Raw genomic sequence first — 21,584 nt, forward strand, 5'->3', positions numbered from 1 at the left:
TAGAATATATGCACAACAAATAATGCACAATTAGTCAAGTAGGCACAATATGATGCAATGAGTTCGCAACCTAACCATGGCTCTAGTTCTCTAAAGTTCGGGATATGGTTTAGTCAATAGAGGGTCCATGGTTAATTTCCCGGAAGCACCGCGCAGAAGCCTAACCGTGAAGGGTTGGCCCGAGTGGATGGGACACCGCGAGCTTTAGAAAAAACTCGCTTCCATGGTTTGGTGAATTCAACATCTCATATGTACCCTTTGTTGCACAGAGCGTTCAATCGGGTAGATGGAGCATGAATTCCTAGAGGGTTATGTCCATATGTAGAACACATATGGGTTTTAGAAAAGTGAGAAAAAAATGCAATCAGGAAGTAGGATCGAGCAAACAATACGAAAAATCGGTCGAAATTAGAACGCATATATCTGGCTCGGTATTGGGGGAGGTTGGCGCCAGCAATCAGAGACTGGCGCCAGTTTTTGACTGTAGCGCCTGGCGCCAATGCTGGCGTCTGGCGCTACAGTCAAAAGTCTGGCGCCAATGCTCTGGCCCCTGGCGCTACTTCCCACATGCCTCAGCAGCTTTCTATGCTCGATAAAATTTTCCAGTTTCGTGCGGTGTTATTTCGGTCCTAGTTGTGAAAGATATTTCTCAAATTTCCTACGTGTAAAATCCTATGTTTTTAACTCATTAAGGATGGTCTTTCCAATGAGATCTTTTTTATGCATATAACTAGAATGTTAATCAAAATTACGCACATGAAATACTTAGAACGTTTCGAGTCTCATCCACTCATTCTAAATCATTTCCGAAACAAATTCAGGAATTAAAATAGAAATCCTCCCCAGCGGAGTCGCCAAAAACTATAGGGAATAATTTCAATCGTTAATCCCCTTGCTTGAACCCCACTGTGATCATACACTAAAGTACGGTGGCGTCCAAAAGGGAAGAAGATAGAGCAAAAGAGTCGCCAACAAGTTTTAGGAACTTGTAAACCGTTCACAGGGTGAAGGTTACACCCCTTAACGATCCAAGAGATCGTCAACTCCATAAGGTCTTGAACCAAATAAGGGTTTGGGGATGAAGGTACAAATCCAACCTAAAAGAGATTGAACCTGCCCTAATAATAGGCCTCTACTTTATTCTGATCGTATTCACGTGCGCTTTCTGACTAACATACAATCAATAGGATTAACCCCAAACCTGTTTATCTATGTTGGTTGAATTTAATGCACAAACAAATCTATTATTGGCGATCACTTGAAATTATAATCACATTAACCCTAACAAAATTATTAATTATCTTATTGAGCGTGATTACAAGTAAAAATATTCCTTTAAACATGCATAAAAGGCGTGATCAAGCAATAACAATAAAATATATATCAAGCAACATAAATAAAATAAATAAATATAATAATGATCATAAAATTATAACAATGAAATAATCATCATAATAACAATCATATTAATCATAATAATAATCATGTTCATAATAATAATAATTATAGTAATAATAAAAATAGCAAGATCCTAGGCATGATACTAACAAGATTAATATAAGCAATAAAAATCAAATCTTTAGCCCTAACATGATACTAACAATCATAGATATTAGGAAGAACATATGAAGCATCGCAGGAATCATAATAAGCATATTTGATATTATAACCTTTTCCCTAAACATGATACTAGGAATATCATAATAACAATTTAAACATGATTTCTACATCATAACATCAATTAATCAATTAAAGTACTTACTTACTTTGATGCCTCGTACCTCTTTCTAATAACAAAATACATACGTTAGTAACTTCAAGGAAAATAATCAAAGAAACAATTAAATTAAATAATTGAAAGAGAGATTTGGGACCAAACTCTCAGAACTTAAACCTTTCACGTCTAGGGCGAAGGCAACTTCGAATATGGCTAGGTGTTTCTAGATCTAATGAATGCGAAATTTTGTATGTAAAAGCAAGGTTAGAAAAGAGAAAGAGAAGGATGAATGATTAAGGAAATATTGATGAGAATTAGCGAATGATTAAAGAGAATGAAAGAGAATTGAAAACTGACTGTAGGTGAATATAATTGAAAACTGATTGTTGATGATTAAAAACGGAGTTTTTACGTCATTATTTATAGAGAAAATCAGCCAAAAAAATAATATTAAAACAGAGCATCTGGCGCACGAAAAACATAGCTGGCGCCAACCCTGGCTAATTGGCGCCAGGCGCCAACACTAGCGCCAGGCGCCAATGGATGGCGCCAGGCCTAGCTCCAGGCGCCAATGCCTGGTGTCAGGCGCCGGGTCTGTTTTTGACGCATTTTCGAAAATCAGATAAGTTTGCCGTACTGGAGGATAAAATCGTATCTTTTCCTCCAAAATGCTTTTTTATTTTAATTAAAACTCTGAAAAGTCAACAAAAGTCAATTTATCAATGCTAATTGAATTTGGAATAAAAAGAACCTTCTAGAAGAATCTAGAAGACAAAAATCATTCTTAATTGCATTAGGAATGATAAATCATATTAGGCCCTCCCCTAGATCATTGGGCCGTATATAAGGCTCAAATCGGGCTCAGTTCAGTAAATTGGCCAATAACTTCCTCAATATTCATCGGAAATGGGCTTATAATATATCGTTGGAAAGGTCTTTGCAAGCCCCATCCGACTACACTACTATTGGACCCATGTCATGGACCAACCAAACTGGATTGGATGCTTTCTTAAAATAAGTTTTCAAAAACAGAGAGAAGAGAAAAGAAATTAAAACTGTCCGCAACACTGAACTTTCCACACTTTCGCTTCATTCGATTATGATTCGACGTGAAAGGTACTCATCACCGGGTTTGGTTTTGGGGAGAAACAAATAGGTGTCTACAATAACCTTCACTTAATCACTCACATGTTGTGTTCACACACTTCTTTCGTTAATCGCGCACCATTTCATGACCGTATTTTAGGGTAGTCTTGTGTCGTTTTTTTTGTGTCTTTTTTTTTGGAGTAAGTCGGATGGTATCCTCCCGTATATTTTATTTTTCTTTTTTTAAAAAAAATAAATAAAGAGTATTTCAAATTTCAAATTTTTCCGGATGGGTTAAGGTTAAGTTTGGTCATTAAAGGTGTGTTTGTTTCGGTGTCACAGCACTTGGTCAAGAAGCAGGGGTAGATTGTTACGGTTCGAGTCAATACCTCAAAAACCTCTTATACCAAAGAGGTGTACAAGAAAACCACCACAATTATCTCCACAAGATCCATCTCCAGTCTACTTTCAACCAATGGCTACTAAGGAAGATATCGAGAACATCAACAAGACAATTGAGATATTCTCTAACATGATGCAAACACTCACCACTAGAGTCAACACGGTGGAGCAAGATAATCAGAACAATGTCACAGCCGCTGCAATGGACAAGATTAAGGAATAGATGAGTAAGATCTCTAAAGAGTTCACTTATGTGGAGCAACCTGTCACCTCGTCGTCCATAAGGGACAAGCTTCCTGAGAAGTTTTCCACTGCTGACATTCCTAAGTTCAAGCCTACTGATTATCCGCTTTTCCATTTGAAGGCCTTTTCTGCGACCATGGCTCTTAAGGGAGTAGATGTGACACTCTTCCCTACTGTGTTCCCTCTTTCCTTAGAGCATGCCTGTCAACAATGGTTCTACTCTCTGGAATCCAAACATGTTGCGACCTGGGAGGATGTTGCTGAAAGCTTCATGAATCGTTACAAGTGTAACATTCAGGCCAAGACTTCTTAACTTGAACTCTTTATTCTCAAACAGAAAGAGAATGAAGGCTTCACCACTTACTTAAGCAAGTGGAGGAAAACAGTTGCGCTCTTGGTGGATCCCCCCAAGGAAAAAAGAGATGGTTTGCTTGTTTATTGCCAATTTGACTCATAAGTACAAGCAACACTTGAAAGTTTTTGCCTTTGAGTACCTTCGAAGCTGTATACGATATTGGAATCAATATCGAAGATGAACTAATGAAGACTGCTGGTAGCAACAATAATAACAACAACACTTGGAAAAACAAGAAGAACGACACTCCTTCTTCTTCGTCTTCCAAGCCCAATAATGCTACCAACAATATCAATATCAATGATGTGCTGGCCCTTAATGCTCCTCCTCAAAGATTCCAAAGGAAAAGGAGGGTTTACACGCCTTTGGGAATGACTTATGATGCTGCTTTTGATCGCTTGCATAGTCAAGGGCTGATTATGCCATTTGGATCATTTTTAGAACCTCGACCAGAGAACAGAACCGCTAGCTATGACCCCAATGCTCATTACAAGTTTCATCAAGGAAAGGTTCATAAATCTGAGAAGTTTTGGAGGTTGAAGGATGCGATCCAAGACCTGATTAATGTTAATCAACTTCTTGTCCCTCTAGGGGGCAAGAAGCCTAACATTCAAACAGGTCCTCTTTTTTATGCTTTGGCTATCATGGGAGATGAAGTCTCCTTTGATCCGTCAATACTCATTCAACCTATGAATGAACCTTTACTGGAAGTTGTACTTGTCTCGAGCTATGAAGAAGTGAATGGAATTTGGGATAGTGACGATGAAGACGTCTATCTCATGGATATAGCCTGTTCGTCTCTTGGCACGAGTGAAGATTTTTGGGGAGACCTTGAGGTCAAGGTTATCACCAGAAGTGGACGGTTGCAACAGCCTAGTCCACCTCCACCGCAATCACAACCAATATTTGATCCCATCGACCCTGTGAACAACGATGTGGTCAAACAATTACAAATCACCAAGGTGGAAATGAATGTATGGAAGCTTTTGGCCACCTCTCATGAGCATCGAAAGGCTGTGATGAATGCTCTGGTAAAAATAGGAGTTGATGATGATATGACTCCTCAAGGACTGGTCAACTTTCTCACTACTTAATTGCCAAGTACTAGCAATTTGATTTCCTTTTCTGACAAGGATTTGCCCCTGAAAGGGGACCAACAGAACAAGGCCTTACACCTCACTGTGGTGTGTAGGCAGATGAATGTTCCTATGAGCATGGTTGATAATCGCTCTACAATCAATGTATGCCCACTTCGCACTACAAAGAAGTTGGGCATAAAAAATGAAGAATTGACTCCCTCCACTCAAGGGATTCGCGCTTATGATAATACTCGTCGTCAAGCTGTGGGTACTATCATGCTAAACATAACTACTGGAGCCATTGAACGTTGCACCAAGTTTCAGGTGGTGGACATTAAGGCTTCTTTTAATTTGTTGTTAGGACGTCCTTGGCTTCATGAGCTAAAGGCGATCCCATTATCGTTGCACCAGAAAGTGAAAGCCATATTTGGAGGGGTTACAATTACCATTGATGCCTCCCCCATGCGCATTCAAGTTATCGATACTCCCATCATCCATGTTGAACTTGACGAAGAAGATGAAGATCTCTGGGGGTTTTTGCTCGATGATGTTCTCATGATCGAAGAAGAGGAGGAGAAGTGTCATCTCGACTTCGATCCGTATTCAAATACCAATGTTAATGCCATTATGAAGAAGCAAGGGCATTTCCCTAGAATGACCCTCAGACTTAAAAAGAAAATGACTGAACTTTGGGGCCATCCTGGTGCATCTAAGAAAGATACCTTTGGCTTGGGAATCAAGCTAACAAAAGAAGATATGAAACAAGCCCTCTTGAAAATGAAGGCTCGCAATAATGCTCGAATCATGAAGACGGAAATGGCCATGGATCCATATCCATTCACCCTCAATGGCCAATATATCAAAGAAGGGGAAGACTTCCCATGTTATGAATTCCTTGAGCCCTTCGTCCACGATGGGAGGCGCGAGCCAGGATTTGAGATGTTCCTCGATTGTGATTTCGTCGATGAAGGCGAAGAACTCTTCAAAACAGAGAAACCAGCTAGTCCAAACTCTGATGATCTGAACATAAACCTTCTTTTTGGACTAGAGAAGAATGAATCCAAGCCTATCTGCAATGATGATTCTGAGCTCATTCTAGCTGTTATATCAAGCAAGGATTTTGACCCCTCCGAGTTAATCGTCCAGGCTGATAATATTTCAAAGGGATGGCGCAAGACAGTGAAGATCACTACACCAAGCGGAGAGAAGTTGGAAATAATCGCTGGCGAAGGTCCTATGTTTGATGAGTCTGAGTCATCTGGGTCCGAGTCTGAGTCTAAGTCTGTAGACGAGTCTGAGGCCAACCCTCTTTCTGCTATAGAGTCCAATCCTGAGTCTCTTGTTGAGTCTTCTCTTTCTATCCCAAATAATTCCGGCGAGGTCGCAGCTGACCTTGCCCCTCTTGATGTATTGACCAATGAATTCAATAAAATGAATACCTTTTCTTAAGATGTGTGCCATTCCCCTAACCCTGATCAATATTGCTTTGCTAATGATAAAAATGACAAAGAAATAATAAAAGCAATGGAAGAACACGAAAATAAAACAGCAGTTATTGAAGATACAAAAACAGTTAATATTTCCAATGATACGACTATCGAAGAAGTAAAAATTGGATTAACACTAAGTCAAGACAAACGCAAAGAGCTAATTAACTTACTTAGTGAATTTGTTGATGTATTGGCTTGGTCATACCAAGATATGCCAGGAATTGACAGGGATATAGCTCAGCATACGATACCACTCATCTCAGGAATGAAGCCTGTCAAACAAAACCTACGCCGAATGAAACCGGATGTCGCTCTCAAAATAAAAGAAGAAATCAAAAAGCAATTGGCTGCAGGTTTCATCAAAGTATCCAAGTATCCAGAGTGGATAGCAAATGTGGTTCCAGTTCCGAAGAAGGATGGAAGGGTCAGAATATGTGTTGATTACATGGACCTCAATAAGGCAAGCTCGAAAGATGGGTTCCCTCTACCTCACATTGACATTATGGTCGATAACACAACAAACCATGCACTCCTATCGCATGGACGGCTACGCCGGATATAATCAAGTATTAATGGCCGAATAAGATATGGAGAAAACCACATTCATCACATAGTGGGGTATATATTGCTATACGGTAATGCCATTCAGGATGAAAAACGCGGGTGCCACCTACCAAAGAGCAGCCACGACATTGTTACATGATATGATGCACAAAGAGGTGGAGGTCTATGTTGACGATATGATCGTCAATTCAAAAGATCGCCCAGGCCACATCATTGCACTTCGCAAGTTCTTTGAAAGACTCCGCAAGTACAACATGAGATTAAATCCAGCAAAGTGTGCATTTGGGGTCACGTTAGGAAAACTACTTGGTTATGTGATCATTTCTTGAGGGATTGAAATTGATCCCACAAAAGTCAAAGCGATCATGGCCATGCCACCGCCCAAGGATGAGAAAGAAATTCGAGGCTTCATAGGAAGGCTGCAATATATAAGTAGGTTCATATCAAAACTCACGGCGATATGTGAACCTGTATTCAAGAAGCTTAAGAAAAATGTCCCGGTCACATGGGATGACAATTGCCAAAAAGCTTTCGACAAAATCAAAGAGTACCTGGAAAACCCACCCGTGCTAGCGCCAGCAATACCTGAATTTCCTCTTCGACTCTACCTTACGGTCACAAGAGAAACGATGAGGGGAATGCTAGCACAAGAGATCGAAAGCAAGGAGAATGCAATTTACTATTTGAGCAAGAAGCTTCAAGGATATGAGAAACAATACACACCGCTTGAAAAGTTGTATCTCACACTTGTGTGGGCCGCACAGAAACTAAGACATTACATGCTCACTCATACAGTGCATGTCGTGTCCAAGATGGATCCTCTCAAATACTTGTTCGAAAAAGCAACACTCAATGGCAGATTATCAAGGTAGATAGTCAACCTTGCTCAGTTTGACTTGAAATTTGTACCACAAAAAACCATCAAAGGTTCTGCGGTTTCTGACTTCTTAGCAGATTTTCCGCTATAAGAAGTTGAGAAGGAAGAAGATGAATACGATTTCCCTGACGAAGATCTACTCATGACCGAGGATGATAGCTGGACGCTTTACTTTGACGGAGCTTCAAACCAAAAAGGTTGTGGTGTAGGAGTCTTGCTCATGTCACCCAACGAAGAGCATATCCCAATTTCCATGAAACTCGACTTTGATGTCACCAACAATACCACAGAGTATGAGGCATGCATTTTGGGATTAGAAACAACTATGGCCTTGGGAATTAAGAAACTCATAATCTATGGTGATTCATCACTTATCATTAACCAAATCTCGAAGAGATGGAAGGTGAGAAGTGAAAGTCTCGCTACGTATCAAGCTCATCTGGAAACTCTCACGGAGCAACTAGTTGAAGTGGAATATACGTACTTGCCTAGAGATGAAAACCGGTTTGCCGACGCACTGGCTAAATTAGCATCAATGCTGCGAATTCCAACGAATACAATCAGAATGTCGTTGACCATAGAAAGAAGATATGAGACGGCTGATGTTCACGCACTCGATGATGAACAAGAATCACAAGAAGAAGATGAAGAGCCATGGTATACAGATATCCTTAACTACGTGACAAAAGGAGAATAACCTCCTGATACTGATAAAAGGGCATGCCGTGCTTTGAGGCTCCTGGCCTCACAGTATGTGCTCATCAGGGGAGAACTCCACAAGAGGACTGCACTAGGGAGAAATCTCTTATGTATATCCAAGAAAGAAGCACAGAAAACCATGGAAAATCTTCATGCCGGCATATGTGGAACGCATATGAATGCTAAGATGTTAGTCCAGAAGATTCAACGACAAGGTTATTATTGGACTACCATGGAGAGAGATTATCACGAATACGTCAAGAAATATGTTAAATGTCAAGTCTATGCAAATCTACAACACGTTCCACCTTCACTTCTCTACACATATACCTCTCCATGGCCTTTCTCTACTTGGGGTATCGACATCATTGGAAAGATAACGCCACCAGGACAAGGGAGGCATGAATTCATCCTCGTAGCAATCGACTATTTCACCAAATGGGTCGAAGCTGCCTCATACACTAAATTAACGGCAAAACATGTAGCTCAATTCATTGAGAAAAATATCATATGCCGCTATGGGGTACCTCATGAGATGATCAGTGATAATGGAACGCATTTTCAAGCCGAATGTGCGGAATTATTACAGAAATATCATATCAAGCATCACAGATCATCACCCTATAGGCCACAAACAAATGGTGCCGTCGAATCGGCCAACAAAAACGTTAAAACTATCATCGAAAAGATGACGGAAAATTACAAAGATTGGCTAAGTAAGCTACATTTCGCTCTTTGGGGTTATCGAACCTCTGTTCGTACATCAACGGGAGCTACCCCTTTCTCTTTGGTCTATGGAGTTGAAGCTGTACAACCAATAGAGCTCGAAATTCCTTCTCTCCTGATCGCATTGGAAATCTAACTAGATGAAGTCGACTGGATTAGAGCAAGATATGATGAACTAGTCTTACTTGACGAAAAACACTTGGTAGCTTTGCATCATGTCCAAACCTACCAACAGCGTATGGTGCGACATTTAAATAAAAAAGTCAAGACTAGGAACATCAAAAAAGGTGACTTGGTGCTTAAGGCACTTCGCAAAAATGTGTTGGGTCCAAGAGGAAAATTCAGACCAAATTGGTCAGGTCCGTACATTGTTAAATCCATCTTGTCTGGCGGAGCGGCACACTTGGTAGACATGGACGATAACGGTTTCCACAATTTAACCAACTTGGATCAACTCAAGTAATTCTATGCCTAGTTGCATGGGTTCATGACCCAATAGAGCTACGTTTGGCCTGATTCCTTTTTAAGGATACATAGGCAACCCCTCAAGGGGGCCCGGCCAATTAAAAAAAATAAAATCATTCCTCTGTCGATCAAGTACACGCGCTATTTCAGCATTTCGTCACGACAAAATGGGGCTAAAATAAAAAAAAAAGGCCAAATTAGAAAATAACACCTGTAAAAAGACCCGATTTTGGTTATAACACCTTAACATTTCGAAATTTTATTATAACACCTACAAAAATCCCAAAATTTTGGTTTCACCACCCACTAACGGATTTTTGGATGGAAACCGTTAGTGGGACCCACTAGGGACACGTGTCAGCTGTGTATTGGCTTAAAAAAAAGAAAAAAAAAAAAAAAAACCCTAACCCCCTAACCAAGGCAGCCCCACCATCGGCACCACCTACCCAGCCGCCGGCATCACCTGCCCTCGCATAATCCGGCGATACCAGGCCCAGCCCAGCCCTGAAGTTGAGCAGCGAAAAACCTTCCGGATTAACGCTTGCAATTGACGGTTTCCTGAGCAGTGAAATCGCCGGAACTTCACCGACGAAACTCACCGGATTCTGCAGGATTTCAGCCCGTTTCTTGAGCCACGAAATCTTCCGAACAACCACCTGCGAATTGACGGAGAACCACCTGCGAATCTGCTGAATTTCGCAGCGATTTCAGCCGGTTTTTGCGAAGCAACACCACCGGAATCTGGCTAAGACAACTTCCCGTTTGACGCCTGAAATTGATGGAGAACCACTTGCGAAATTTCGATTGGTGCTTGTAGCGGTTGTTGACGGTGGTTTGGTTGTGGGTCTGAAAGAGGCGAAGGGGCTAAGTGGTTTTCGTGGAGGGTTGTGGTGGGTTGGGGTGATTTTTCGGGGAGAAGGAAGGGGGAAGGGGATTTACGGGGGGGCTGATGTTGGTGGGGGTGACGGCCGGTGGTTTCGCCGGAGAAGGAATGGAATCCAACGACAGTGGGGGGTCTCCGGCGGTGTAGTGACGGTCGGCGGTGGTGGGGCTGGTGGCTGGGTTAGAGTTTAGGGGTTTTTTTTTTTTTAATTTTAATTTTTATTAATTTTTATTTTTAAGCCAATAAACAACTGACACGTGTCCCTAGTGGGTCCCACTAACGGTTTCCATCCAAAAATCCGTTAGTGGGTGGTGAAACCAAAATTTTGGGATTTTTGTAGGTGTTATAATAAAATTTCGAAATGTTAAGGTGTTATAACCAAAATCGGGTCTTTTTGCAGGTGTTATTTTCTAATTTGGCCTAAAAAAAAAAATTACTTGGCAGCATCCAGAGTCCACCGTGGCACGGGAATTTCCACCGTGTCACGGCAGCTACCACCATGGCACGGTGGAATTGCAGCAAAAAAAAAAAATTACCGCGCCATGGGAATCTCCACCGTGTCACGGCAGTTTCCACCGTGGCAAGGTGGAATTGCAGCAAAAAAAAAAGTACCACGCCACGGGAATCTCCACCATGTCACGGCAGTTTTCACCGTGGCACGGTGGAACTCAGACTTTGCGATTTTTTTAAGTTACACATTCTGTTATTTGTTCGACGTTTTTTTATTTTTATTTTTCCATTGCGTCCGACTTCTTGACTCGGATATATATATATATAAAAAAAAAAAGTCATTGTAATTTTTATTTAAGGCAAAAATTATTGAAATAAATGTGACTACAATTATTGGCATCATGCGCCTTATTTTAAAAATAAAAATTATAAATCATATGAGCAAGGCAATATTAATCTAATCCTTCTTCACTTTAGGAACCTCCTTCTCTTTTTCAACTAGGTCGGCCTTCACCGTTAATGTGTCTTGTTTAGGGTAAAAATACCCTAGACACGTGGACCAATGAGAGGAGGCCACGTGTTGAGTTCAAGATGGCCCATGTGGCTTAATATCCCCTTGACACGGCCCCCTTGGATAAATCTCTGAAATGGCGGCCTTCAAGTCCCAAATCCCAAGAAGCGCCGTAAAACGACGCAGCCCACTAAAATCTAGGTCAAGTGACCTAGATGTGAGCACATTCTCCAATGACCCTATAAATAGGGAGATATTTCCCCATTTTGGGGACACATTCAATCATTTATTACACACACATTCTCTCTCATCAGAAAAAGACCTGAGCTTGGAATCCAAGCAGATCCCCACCTAAATTTCCGCATTCTTTTTTCCCTTTCAAGTTACTAACTTGATCGTCAGAGGCGGAGGTCCAACCACTCGGAGTCTCCATTGTTTTGCAGGTACAACTCAGCCGGACCAGACTTCGTGACGTAACTCTCCCGAGGGACAAAAACACCCAAAAAATTTGTCGCAGTCTATGGGGAGAGTACCTCAAAGATGGTTCAAGAGTCTGTACCACCCCTTAAGCATCTGGGCGATGACCCGGAAGTTTTTACAGACCAGGAGGATGAAGATCCTCAGGTTGAAACCTATACAACCGATGATGGCTCTCTAATAACCAAGCGCATTCGGCACAGAGACACTCTGGAGCGGGGTGCCATCCAGGCGGGTACAAATCGACCTCCTGGGCAGCCGGAAGGGGAAACCCACACGGCAGCTGGATCAGCTCCTGTCACCCGAGACGAACTCATGAGGTTCATGAGAAGTTTCAAGGGTGAAATCAAATATCTGATCACTAAGAGCCGGGCTGGCCCAAGTAGGGGTCAGTCGGCCAAAAACTCCTCATCCAAAGGAGAAGGCAGCCGGGACCATTGATTGGTCCAAAATTCTTCTTCCTAAGAGGAATACCAACAACACCCGCCGGACTCAACAACCGGTGGGAAGCAAGAAATCAACTCTTGATGCCCGGGAGATCATCACCCGCAAGAGGAATCAACAGTTGTCTGAGTCGGCTTCTATGTCGAACTTTCCAGACAGCTTCAACAACACCTCTACAGGGAATGCACTTTCCCTGCATGAGAGCCAGACAGGCGGTAATACCGTCCATTCTGGCCCTCAGATGATTGGGACTGGACCTTATGTACCTTCTCAGGTCTACGGTCAGTATCCTCCTTATTTCATGCAGTCGGCCTTCTTCGGAGGTCAGGCGGCATACAACAATGTCCAGCCACTGGACTGGCAGCTCCGTCTACTCCGCCTGGGTGAACAACCTTCTGCGTTCACCTAGGAGATAACTGAGGCGGCACAGCCGACCAAGGTTTAAAATGTGTTGGTAGGTACCTATGACAGTACCACCAACCCAAAAGATCACCTCATGGCATACACCAACCTCATATACTTGCAAGGGTTGGACGATGCCACTTGGTGTCGATGCTTCCCGACTACATTGAAGGGCATTGCCCAACAATGGTTTGGCAACCTGCCAGCCGGGTCCATCGATAGTTTCAGGAAGCTTGCCTTCTGGTTTGCTTCCAACTTCTCAATGAACATCCCTGCTAAGAAAACAAGTCTTGACTTGAGCACCATTAAGCAGGGAGAGAGAGAAGGGCTGCGCTCCTATGTCAGGCGGTTCAATCTGATCAGAATTCAGATTCAAAGACTGTCTGATGAGGTAGCTTTTACAGACTTTTTCAAAGGTCTGAGAGACGGGTCGACTTTTAAGTTCAACCTAGTCAGAAAAGGGGCTTTCATTTTACAGGCGGCCCTAAGGGAGGCGGAAGCTACATTCAAGCAACCGACCTCTGCTCGCCTGGTAATCAGTCGGACTCCAAGGAATCTGGCAAGCTGAAAGACAGCCGGCCTGCTCAGCCAGCCAAAAAGAAAGAAGGGAGCAAGAAAAGAAAAGAAATCTGGGCGATTAGTGACTCTGACCAGCCGTCCCAAAAGAAGAAGAAAGAATTTAAACCGTACGTTCCTAAGTACAAGTTTAACAAGGACTGCAAGTCCATCCTCATGGAAATTAAGGACCGGTTGTCCCTAGAGAATCTGAATCAAATGAAAAGTTCCATTCAATCAAGGAACAAAAACAAATTCTGCCAATACCATGAGGAAGTTGGCCATGACACCAACGACTGCTTCAGCCTTCAACGGGCGTTGGACCGTCTGGCTGACAAGGGGATGTTAAAGTCCTACATTTCTAAGTCCAAAGGGACTAATAAGAAGAATCTGGGGCAGTCGTCCAAGACACCCCAGCCTGCTAGTAGTTTGGATACTGACAAGGAGCCGGTCTACACAATAGCAGGCGGGTTCTCATGCGGTGGCCCTACCATCCGGGGCACCAAGAGCCATCTTCGAAAGATGGACAAAGATGATAATGAGCAGGCGTCTGCAAGCTCCTCCTTCCTAGACGTCCTGATCACTGAGAAGGACAGGGGCAGCGTCCGCCGTCCGCATGACGACCCGATCGTCGTTGAATGTAAGGTTGCCAACCAGCTAGTTGGACGGATCCTTATTGACACCGGCAGCTCATCAGACATCATCACCCTCCGGTTCCTGCAAAAGCTGAAATACAATGTCAACAGCATGCATCCGGTTACCCACCCCTTGGTTGGTTTTGGGGGTGGAATGGTTTACCTAGTCGGAAGGGTTGATTTACCAATTTGGCTGGGTGAGAAAGGAAAAGGGCGACACCTGGTCGTCAAGTTCTTGGTCGTTGAGGAGCTGACCGCCTACAACATTATTCTGGGCCGGCCAACCCTCAACGAAGCCAAGGCTGTAATCATCCCTTCCCTCATGGTCATCAAGTATGAGAGGGATGACGGCTCTGTTGGTTCCTTGAATGGGGATCAGAAGACGGCACGGGAGTGCTATCTCTCAGCCGTCAAAGATATCGTGGCCCCAGACAGCCAGGAACCAATAGACCTTGACAATATCAAGGATGTCGACCCAGCCCTAGCCCCACCAACAGCCAGAAAGAAAAGAAAGGCACCTCTGCTGGTGGAGGTGAAGAAAGAGAAAAAATAGCAATCGCTGGCCGGTGAACGGTCTAATGAGCTCCGTCCCCAACCGGCTAGAGAACATGTTGATATACCTTTGGACGACAACCGTCCGGAGCGTACTGTAAAGGTTGGGACGGTTTCTTATGCTAAGTTGGGTGCAGATTTGCACCTTCTGCTGAAAGAATCCAAAGACATTTTGCCTTTGAAGTGGAAGAGATGCCAGGCGTCAGCCCGGATCTTGCTGTCCACAAACTCGCCGTGGATCCTAAAAAGAAGCCCATCCGGCAAAAGAAAATAAATCACGGCGAGGAAAGAAGTCAGGCAGCAGCTGCCGAAGTAAAAACGTTGTTGGACGCTGGGTTCATTCGGCCATGTAATTTTCCCGACTGGGTGGCGAATGTTGTGCTTGTAAAGAAGCGGAATGGTACCTGGCGTATGTGTGTTAATTACACAGACCTCAACAAGGCATGCCCTAAGGACAGTTATCCGCTTCCTAAGATCGACAGTCTGGTCGATTCAACAACCGGGCATGCCTTGATGAGTTTCATGGATGCCTACTCCGGCTTCCATCAGATACCCCTGTGGAAAAAAGATCAAGAGAAGACGGCCTTCGTAACTGATTAGGGGTTATTCTGTTACACTGTGATGCCATTTGGATTGAAAAATGTGCCGGCTACATTCCAACAGATGATTAATACGGTATTCATTAATCAAATTGGGAGGAATGTAGAGGCGTACCTCGATGACATGATATTCAAATCCAAGTAGCAGGCGGATCACCTTGTTGATCTCCGAGAAACCTTCACCACACTCAGGCGGCATAAGGTTATGCTAAATCCTAAGAAATGCGTCTTTGATGTTGAGTCTGGGAAGTTTCTCGGATTCCTGAATGATCAAAGGGGGATAGAGGCTAACCCTGAGAAGATACAGGCGGTAATTGACATGAAGTCACCCCGCACTGTCAAGGAAGCACAGAGATTTATCGGTTTCCTGGCGGCCTTGGGGAGGTTCCTCAACCGGTCAGGTGACAAATGCCTTTACTTCTTCCAAGCAATCAGGAAGAAGACCAGATTTGAATGGGGGGTGATGCTGAGGCGGCCTTTCAACGGCTGAAAGAACACTTGCACTCTTTGCCAAGGCTTGTTAGTCCACTGCCTAAAGAGGTGTTATACATGTACCTAACCGTCTCTGATCATGCCCTTAGTGTTGTTCTCCTTGCTGAGAGAGACGACGTTCAGCTCCCGGTCTATTTCATTAGCCATGTTCTAAAAAATGCTGAGCTCTGGTACCCCATGGTAGAAAATTTTGGCCTTGCCTTGTATATGGCTTTCAAGAAGTTGAAACCGTATTTTCTGGCTCATCCGGTGGTAATTTACACCGACCAGCCCTTCAAGCGGCCAATGTCTACCTTGGAATCATCCGGCAGAATGTTGAAATGGGCTATTGAAATGCAAAGTCTTGAAATCACTTTTGAACCTAGAAAGGCAGTGAAAGGTCAGGCGTTGCCGACTTCATTGTTAAAATGACACGACCAGTGCAATCGGATAACATTGACCAGGTTTGGAAAGTGTATGTAGACGGGAGCTCGACGAAGAACGGTTGTGGTGCAGGAATTATATATGAGTCCCCTAAGGGGGACAGATTTGAATATGCACTGCGGTTTAAGTTTCAAGCCTCAAATAACGAGGCGAAGTATGAAGCCCTGCTAGCCGGAATTCGCATGTGTAAGGTAGCAGGGGCAACTAAAATTGACGCCTACTTTGATTCACAGTTGGTCGTGAGCCAGTATGAGGGAAAATATGAGGCAACTCATCCGGCTATGATCAAATACCTTCAGGCAGTCAAAGAAGAGGCTGGGGCACTTGAGGAATTCCGTCGGAATCAAGTGCCCAGGTCGGATAACAATCAAGCGGATGCGTTGTCCAAATTGGCTTCATCCGCTTGCTGTGATACGCCTCGGTCGGTCTTTCGGGAAGTTCTTAAAAAGAGAAGCATATATGAAGAGCCCATTGGAATTCTGGACCGAAGCTCTACCTGAATGGATGGCATCCGGGCGTATTTAGCAGACGGCATACTTCCTGATTCACCACAGGAAGCAGCCGTCATGAAGAAACAAGTGGCAAACTTCGAGTTGAGAAACGGAGAGCTCTTCAAGGCGGGTTTCCTTAAACCTCTATTGAAGTGTGTTACCCCAGAAAACGGGAAAGAAGTTCTCGAAGAATTGCATGCCGGGTACTGCGCCTCTCATATAGGCGACAGGTCCCTAGCCGTCAGAGCCAGGCGGCATTACTTTTGGCCTACTCTTGAAGCAGATGCTAAAGAGTTGGTGAAGAGATGTGACAAATGCCAGAGGTTTCGCAGACTTATTCACCGCCCGGCTACTGACCTAACGGCAATCCGCAGCCCAGTCCCGTTTGCTAAATGGGGCATGGATATCTTGGGTCCTTATACGCCTGCTCCAGGCGGAAAGCGCTACATTTTGGTGGTTGTGGATTATTTCACCAAATGGGTAGAAGTTGAGCCGGTTTAGAACTTCAAGACAAAGGATGTCATCTCTTTCATTTGGAAAAACATCATCACCCGATTTGGGGTACCTATGTCTATGGTGTTTGATAATGGCCCTCAGTTTGAAACCCCTCATCTTAAGACTTGGTTGGGAGATCAGGGCATCTCACATTGTTTTGCATCAGTCAGCCGACCCCAAGTAAACGGTCAGGTTGAAGCCTTCAACAAACTCATCTCAGACGGCATAAATAAGAAAATCGAAAGAGTCGGTGGCTTATGGGCAGAAGAGCTAATTCATGTCCTATGGGCCATCCAGACTACTACCAAAGGGGCAACCGGTGAAACCCCATTCCTTATGGTATACGGTGCTGAAGCCGTCTTGCCCATTGAACATTACGAGCCGACTCTACGAGTCATGCTTTATGATGATGAGGCAAATTGAGAGGCCATGCGGCTAGCATTGGACTCCCTCCCGGAACGCAGGGGCAACGCTGCCCTGCGCCATGAGATATACCGTCTGAGAATGACCAGAGCCTACAACAAGAAAGTGCACAGGTGTCCTTTGAAAGTTGACGACTTTGTGTTACGAAAAATGGAGGCAACCGGTAGGGCCAATGAGGCTGGAAAGCTAACGCCTAATTGGGAAGGCCCCTACCGGATTTATGAAGAAGTCGGAGACGGCACCTACCGTCTGGAAACCCCAGACGGCCGGTGCCTACCTAGAACTTGGAATGTAGATAACCTAAAAAGGTACTACTTCTGAGAAATGTAAATTTTTGTAAACAGTAAGTCAATTAATGAAAATTCAGACTTTGTTTGCAGAATTGTTTCGCTATTTTTTGCTTGTCCGACTGGGTGATACTCAGACGGACCCTTTGTTTAACTAACTAAGTTTGATACTTAGTGTAATTCAATAATTGCTTGTCCGCCTAGGTAATACTCAGACGGACTATTTGTTTAACCAACTAAGTTCGACACTTAGTATAAATTCAATGTTGTAATAACGCTCAGCCGATGGTCCGATTAAAAAAACTAAGCACAAAAACGCTTAGTGGCTATACAACCGGTCTCAAACAAGACCAAAGGCCAAAGTGGCCGGATGGTTGCTTATTTTATAAAACCGCCTGTCCCAACATGGACAAAGGCGTCCGGCGACACCCCTCCTGGTGCAATCGTCGCAGAGAACAGAATATTTGTCGGTTCTACGTACCTATGCAGACGACGAAAATTGAACGACCAAATTGGTCAACTCATAGCCGTCTGACCAGAATAATCTATGAAGAACGATTAAGTTACCGAATATCGGATGCCCCGAGGCATCAGTCGGTAACCGACTGATGTTCTCACTTAGGTTATTTATTCCAAAGTTGCACTCTCTCTCCCAATTGGGGCAAAAGATTTTGTGTAATGGTTATGTAATAACCCTAGACGGAATATAACCGCCTGGGTAAGAAGCTCAAAGCACTCGCTCTAATGGCCGGTTGTGCACTTGGTTTGGGGCAATCACCATTGTGATTGATTGGCCTAAGAACACTCCATACTTCTCCTAGTATCAAGTGTTTTCAAGTTAATCAATCAATTTGAAACAAAACCAACCACACAGCCGTCCAGGGGCAAGAGCACCCGGATTGCAAATTGCTGCATGCTTTCTTAAGTTAGGAAAAATATTAAAGAATTGCAAACATACGCAAAATTCAAATTGAAAAATTCGTTCAAACACAAACATATATAAACGCCGACTGAGTCGGAATACTTCATAAATATTTAAAATGGCACAAAGGCCAGAATAAGTGTTAACCGAACACATCCGGTGAAGAAAGAAAGAAATAAAATGTTAACCCAACTCCATAGTTGGTAAAGATACAACAGTTTACGGCATACAAGCCGGTAAAGAAACAGTTTGGCATACTGCCGCAGAAAGTGGGAAGGCTCGCCTAAGGCTGAGGTGGATGATGCTGCTCCGGCTGATCTTGGCTGGGTTGGCCTTCATTTTTCTCATCCGCCGCCGGCTCCTCGTTATCAGAGACTTCATATCCCTGATCTGCAGCCCAATCTTTGAAACGAAGCGGAGGAGCCTCACCCATTACTTGGGCATCATACACCTCAGTGGCGTAATCATACCTGAGCTTATAGACCTCAAATTCTACATCTGGGTAGAGGAGGCTCCAAGTGATCTTCAGCCGGGCCAGATTATCACGCTCATTCTCCTCTATCAGCCGTTTTTTCTCTTGGGCGAGCTCGTCCGACTGCTTGTTTCGTAGAATGACAAGCTCAACCCCCAGGCGGGAAACGTGTGCTCGGAGTTGAGTGTTTTCTTGATCAGCATCCTCTAATGCCTTGATCTCAAATTTGGCATCCTTCAGTTTTTGCTCAAGGTCATCAGCGCGGCTGTTAGCTTTGTCGTTCGCAGCCGTCAAGCTCTGGATTAGCTCCTCCTGTTTCAACTCTACTGCTTTAATCTTTAAATCACACATATAATTAGCATATTCAGCAGAGTTGAGGTTTTCAAGGGCCCTCCGTTTGGCGTCATTTACCTCTTCTTGCTTTTGCCTAAAGGGGCCCCAGAGTCCGTCCACCCTCAGCATCACCTGAGAAAAGAGCAGCCAGATTATGATTTACTTAGTAAAATTAAAAGAAAATATATCAAGGTTGTGGGGTTCCTTACCTCAACCAGCTCGCCCATTATCCGGTCGAAGTCCACTACCTGCAGATCAGGTATGGAGTTCTTCTCTGACCAGGTGAGGGTCCTCACCATCCGTTTTGCGAAGCCTACAAGATCCGGCTCGTTGGATGTCAATTCTACACCAAAAGTAGTACTCCGTGAGTAAGAGGCAGCATAGTTGGCACTCATCCGTTGCCGGCTGCTGACTGAACCCCCAGAGGGGTCTACCTTAGTCTTGACTCTCATGAAGTCAAGTGGCCAAGGTATTTCAATCCTTCCCTTACCTTGGGTTCCGGATGGGGCGCAGGCTTCCGCTTCTCCCCGGTTGTTGCCGCACCGGCTACAACATTAGGTGGCTCGCCACCCTTCGATGCCGTAGAGGCATCCGGCGCTTTCTGCTGTGAGCGTTCTGAGCTTTCGCTCAAGATCTTCATCGCAGCAGAAGATTTGCCACCGGTCGTTGGACGATCGGTTTTGGCAGAAGAGTCTTACCGGGGAGGGTCTTTTCTGGCTACCTTTGCAGCCGGAGTCTTTTCTAAATCCTCTCCTTGCCTTTTGAAAAGCTTGGAGAAGGATCGGGGTACACGCTTTGCAGAGTCCTGCAAAATGAAAGTGGTTGAGTATACCCAGCCGGCAATCTGCCTAAAATATATATATATATATAATAATGATATGTATTCAGGCGGTCTTTTACCCCGCCTTTTTTGGACTCTTTGGCGTCCACGGCTGCTTTCTTAGCCAGAGCCGCTTCCTTGCGCAGCTGCGCCACTGACTTAGCCGGTGTCTTTGTCGGATCGACCATTTTCAAGGCGTCGGCTGCATGAACAGAATTCATGGTTAGAAGAAATTGTGGCAAGTTTACAATAAAAATAAAAATAACAAACACTCCGGATGTAAGTGGATCTACCCTTGGGAAACATGGGACTTAACCCACAGGCGGACAAGAAGCATTCATCCTTGAAATAGTCCGGATGGGGATGCAATTTTTGGGAGCAATAATGTGAGTCCCATCCCCCATGGGCTCAGTTGTGGTCTCAAAGAAGCCCGGCTCTATTATTTGCTCCCGGGCCTTAGTAGATAGCTCCGGGAGAGGGCATTTCCTTCCCAGAAGAGCCGACGCTGTGTTGTACTGGCGGAGAGTCCAGTTGTATCTCAGAGTTGGGGAAGAAATCAAATAGAAATTGTCCTTCCACCCGGACCATTTGGACACCTTGTCCAAACTCATCAGATACTGGGGCAAGGTAGAAAGAGTGTACCATGCCCCATGACCGCCTGGTACCTTGCTCAAATAATGCATGTGAGCGAAGGCGGAGAAGCTGGGATTTATGTTTTGGAACTCGCAGGCGGCGATGTAACTCAGAATATTCACCCACGAATTGGGGGTGCGCTGCCAGACTCCTAAATCATACCCCTTCAGGATTTTCCTAATCCCGGTATGAAGGGGGAACCAGAGGTCGGCTTCTATTCCCGCCTCGTAGCATACAAAATAGGTCTGCATTATCAATGTCATCGTCCCACGCCATTACTGTGTCAGCAAGCGGAACAATGATATCCCACCCCTTCCCAAAGGGGTGCTTCTCTTTAAAGGCCCTAAAGCCGCTTCTTAGTAGGGCGATGTCACCCAGCAGCATTCTAGTCCTTTTTGGGTTAGGGTGGTCAGCGACTTTAGGCGGCTGCTGATAGTCAGCCGCAAAGTTATCCGGGTCAGAGCTAGAAGATTCGGCCTTTGAACCTTCACCGGCCTCGTCGTCACCGGTTCCATTAGAGGAGGCGGCTTCCTCACCGCCTTCCTCTCGTACTCCTGAGCTCCCGAAAGTAGAGGGAGCCTC

General features: G+C 44.3%; 1 protein-coding gene across 1 annotated transcript in view; it reads right to left on the reverse strand.

The window, feature by feature from the left end:
- The window catches only part of LOC110696744 (protein FAR1-RELATED SEQUENCE 5-like), a 35,638-nt gene extending 14,360 nt beyond the window's left edge, over nucleotides 1–21,278 (reverse strand). Inside the window, exon 1 of the mRNA XM_021874095.1 lies at nucleotides 21,239–21,278. Coding sequence (XP_021729787.1) covers nucleotides 21,239–21,278 — 40 coding nt within the window. The remainder of the gene's footprint in view (nucleotides 1–21,238) is intronic.
- Between the last annotated feature and the right edge of the window lie 306 nt (nucleotides 21,279–21,584).

Source organism: Chenopodium quinoa, unplaced genomic scaffold, assembly GCF_001683475.1.
Source record: "Chenopodium quinoa cultivar QQ74 unplaced genomic scaffold, ASM168347v1, whole genome shotgun sequence".
Lineage (NCBI taxonomy): Eukaryota > Viridiplantae > Streptophyta > Magnoliopsida > Caryophyllales > Amaranthaceae > Chenopodium > Chenopodium quinoa.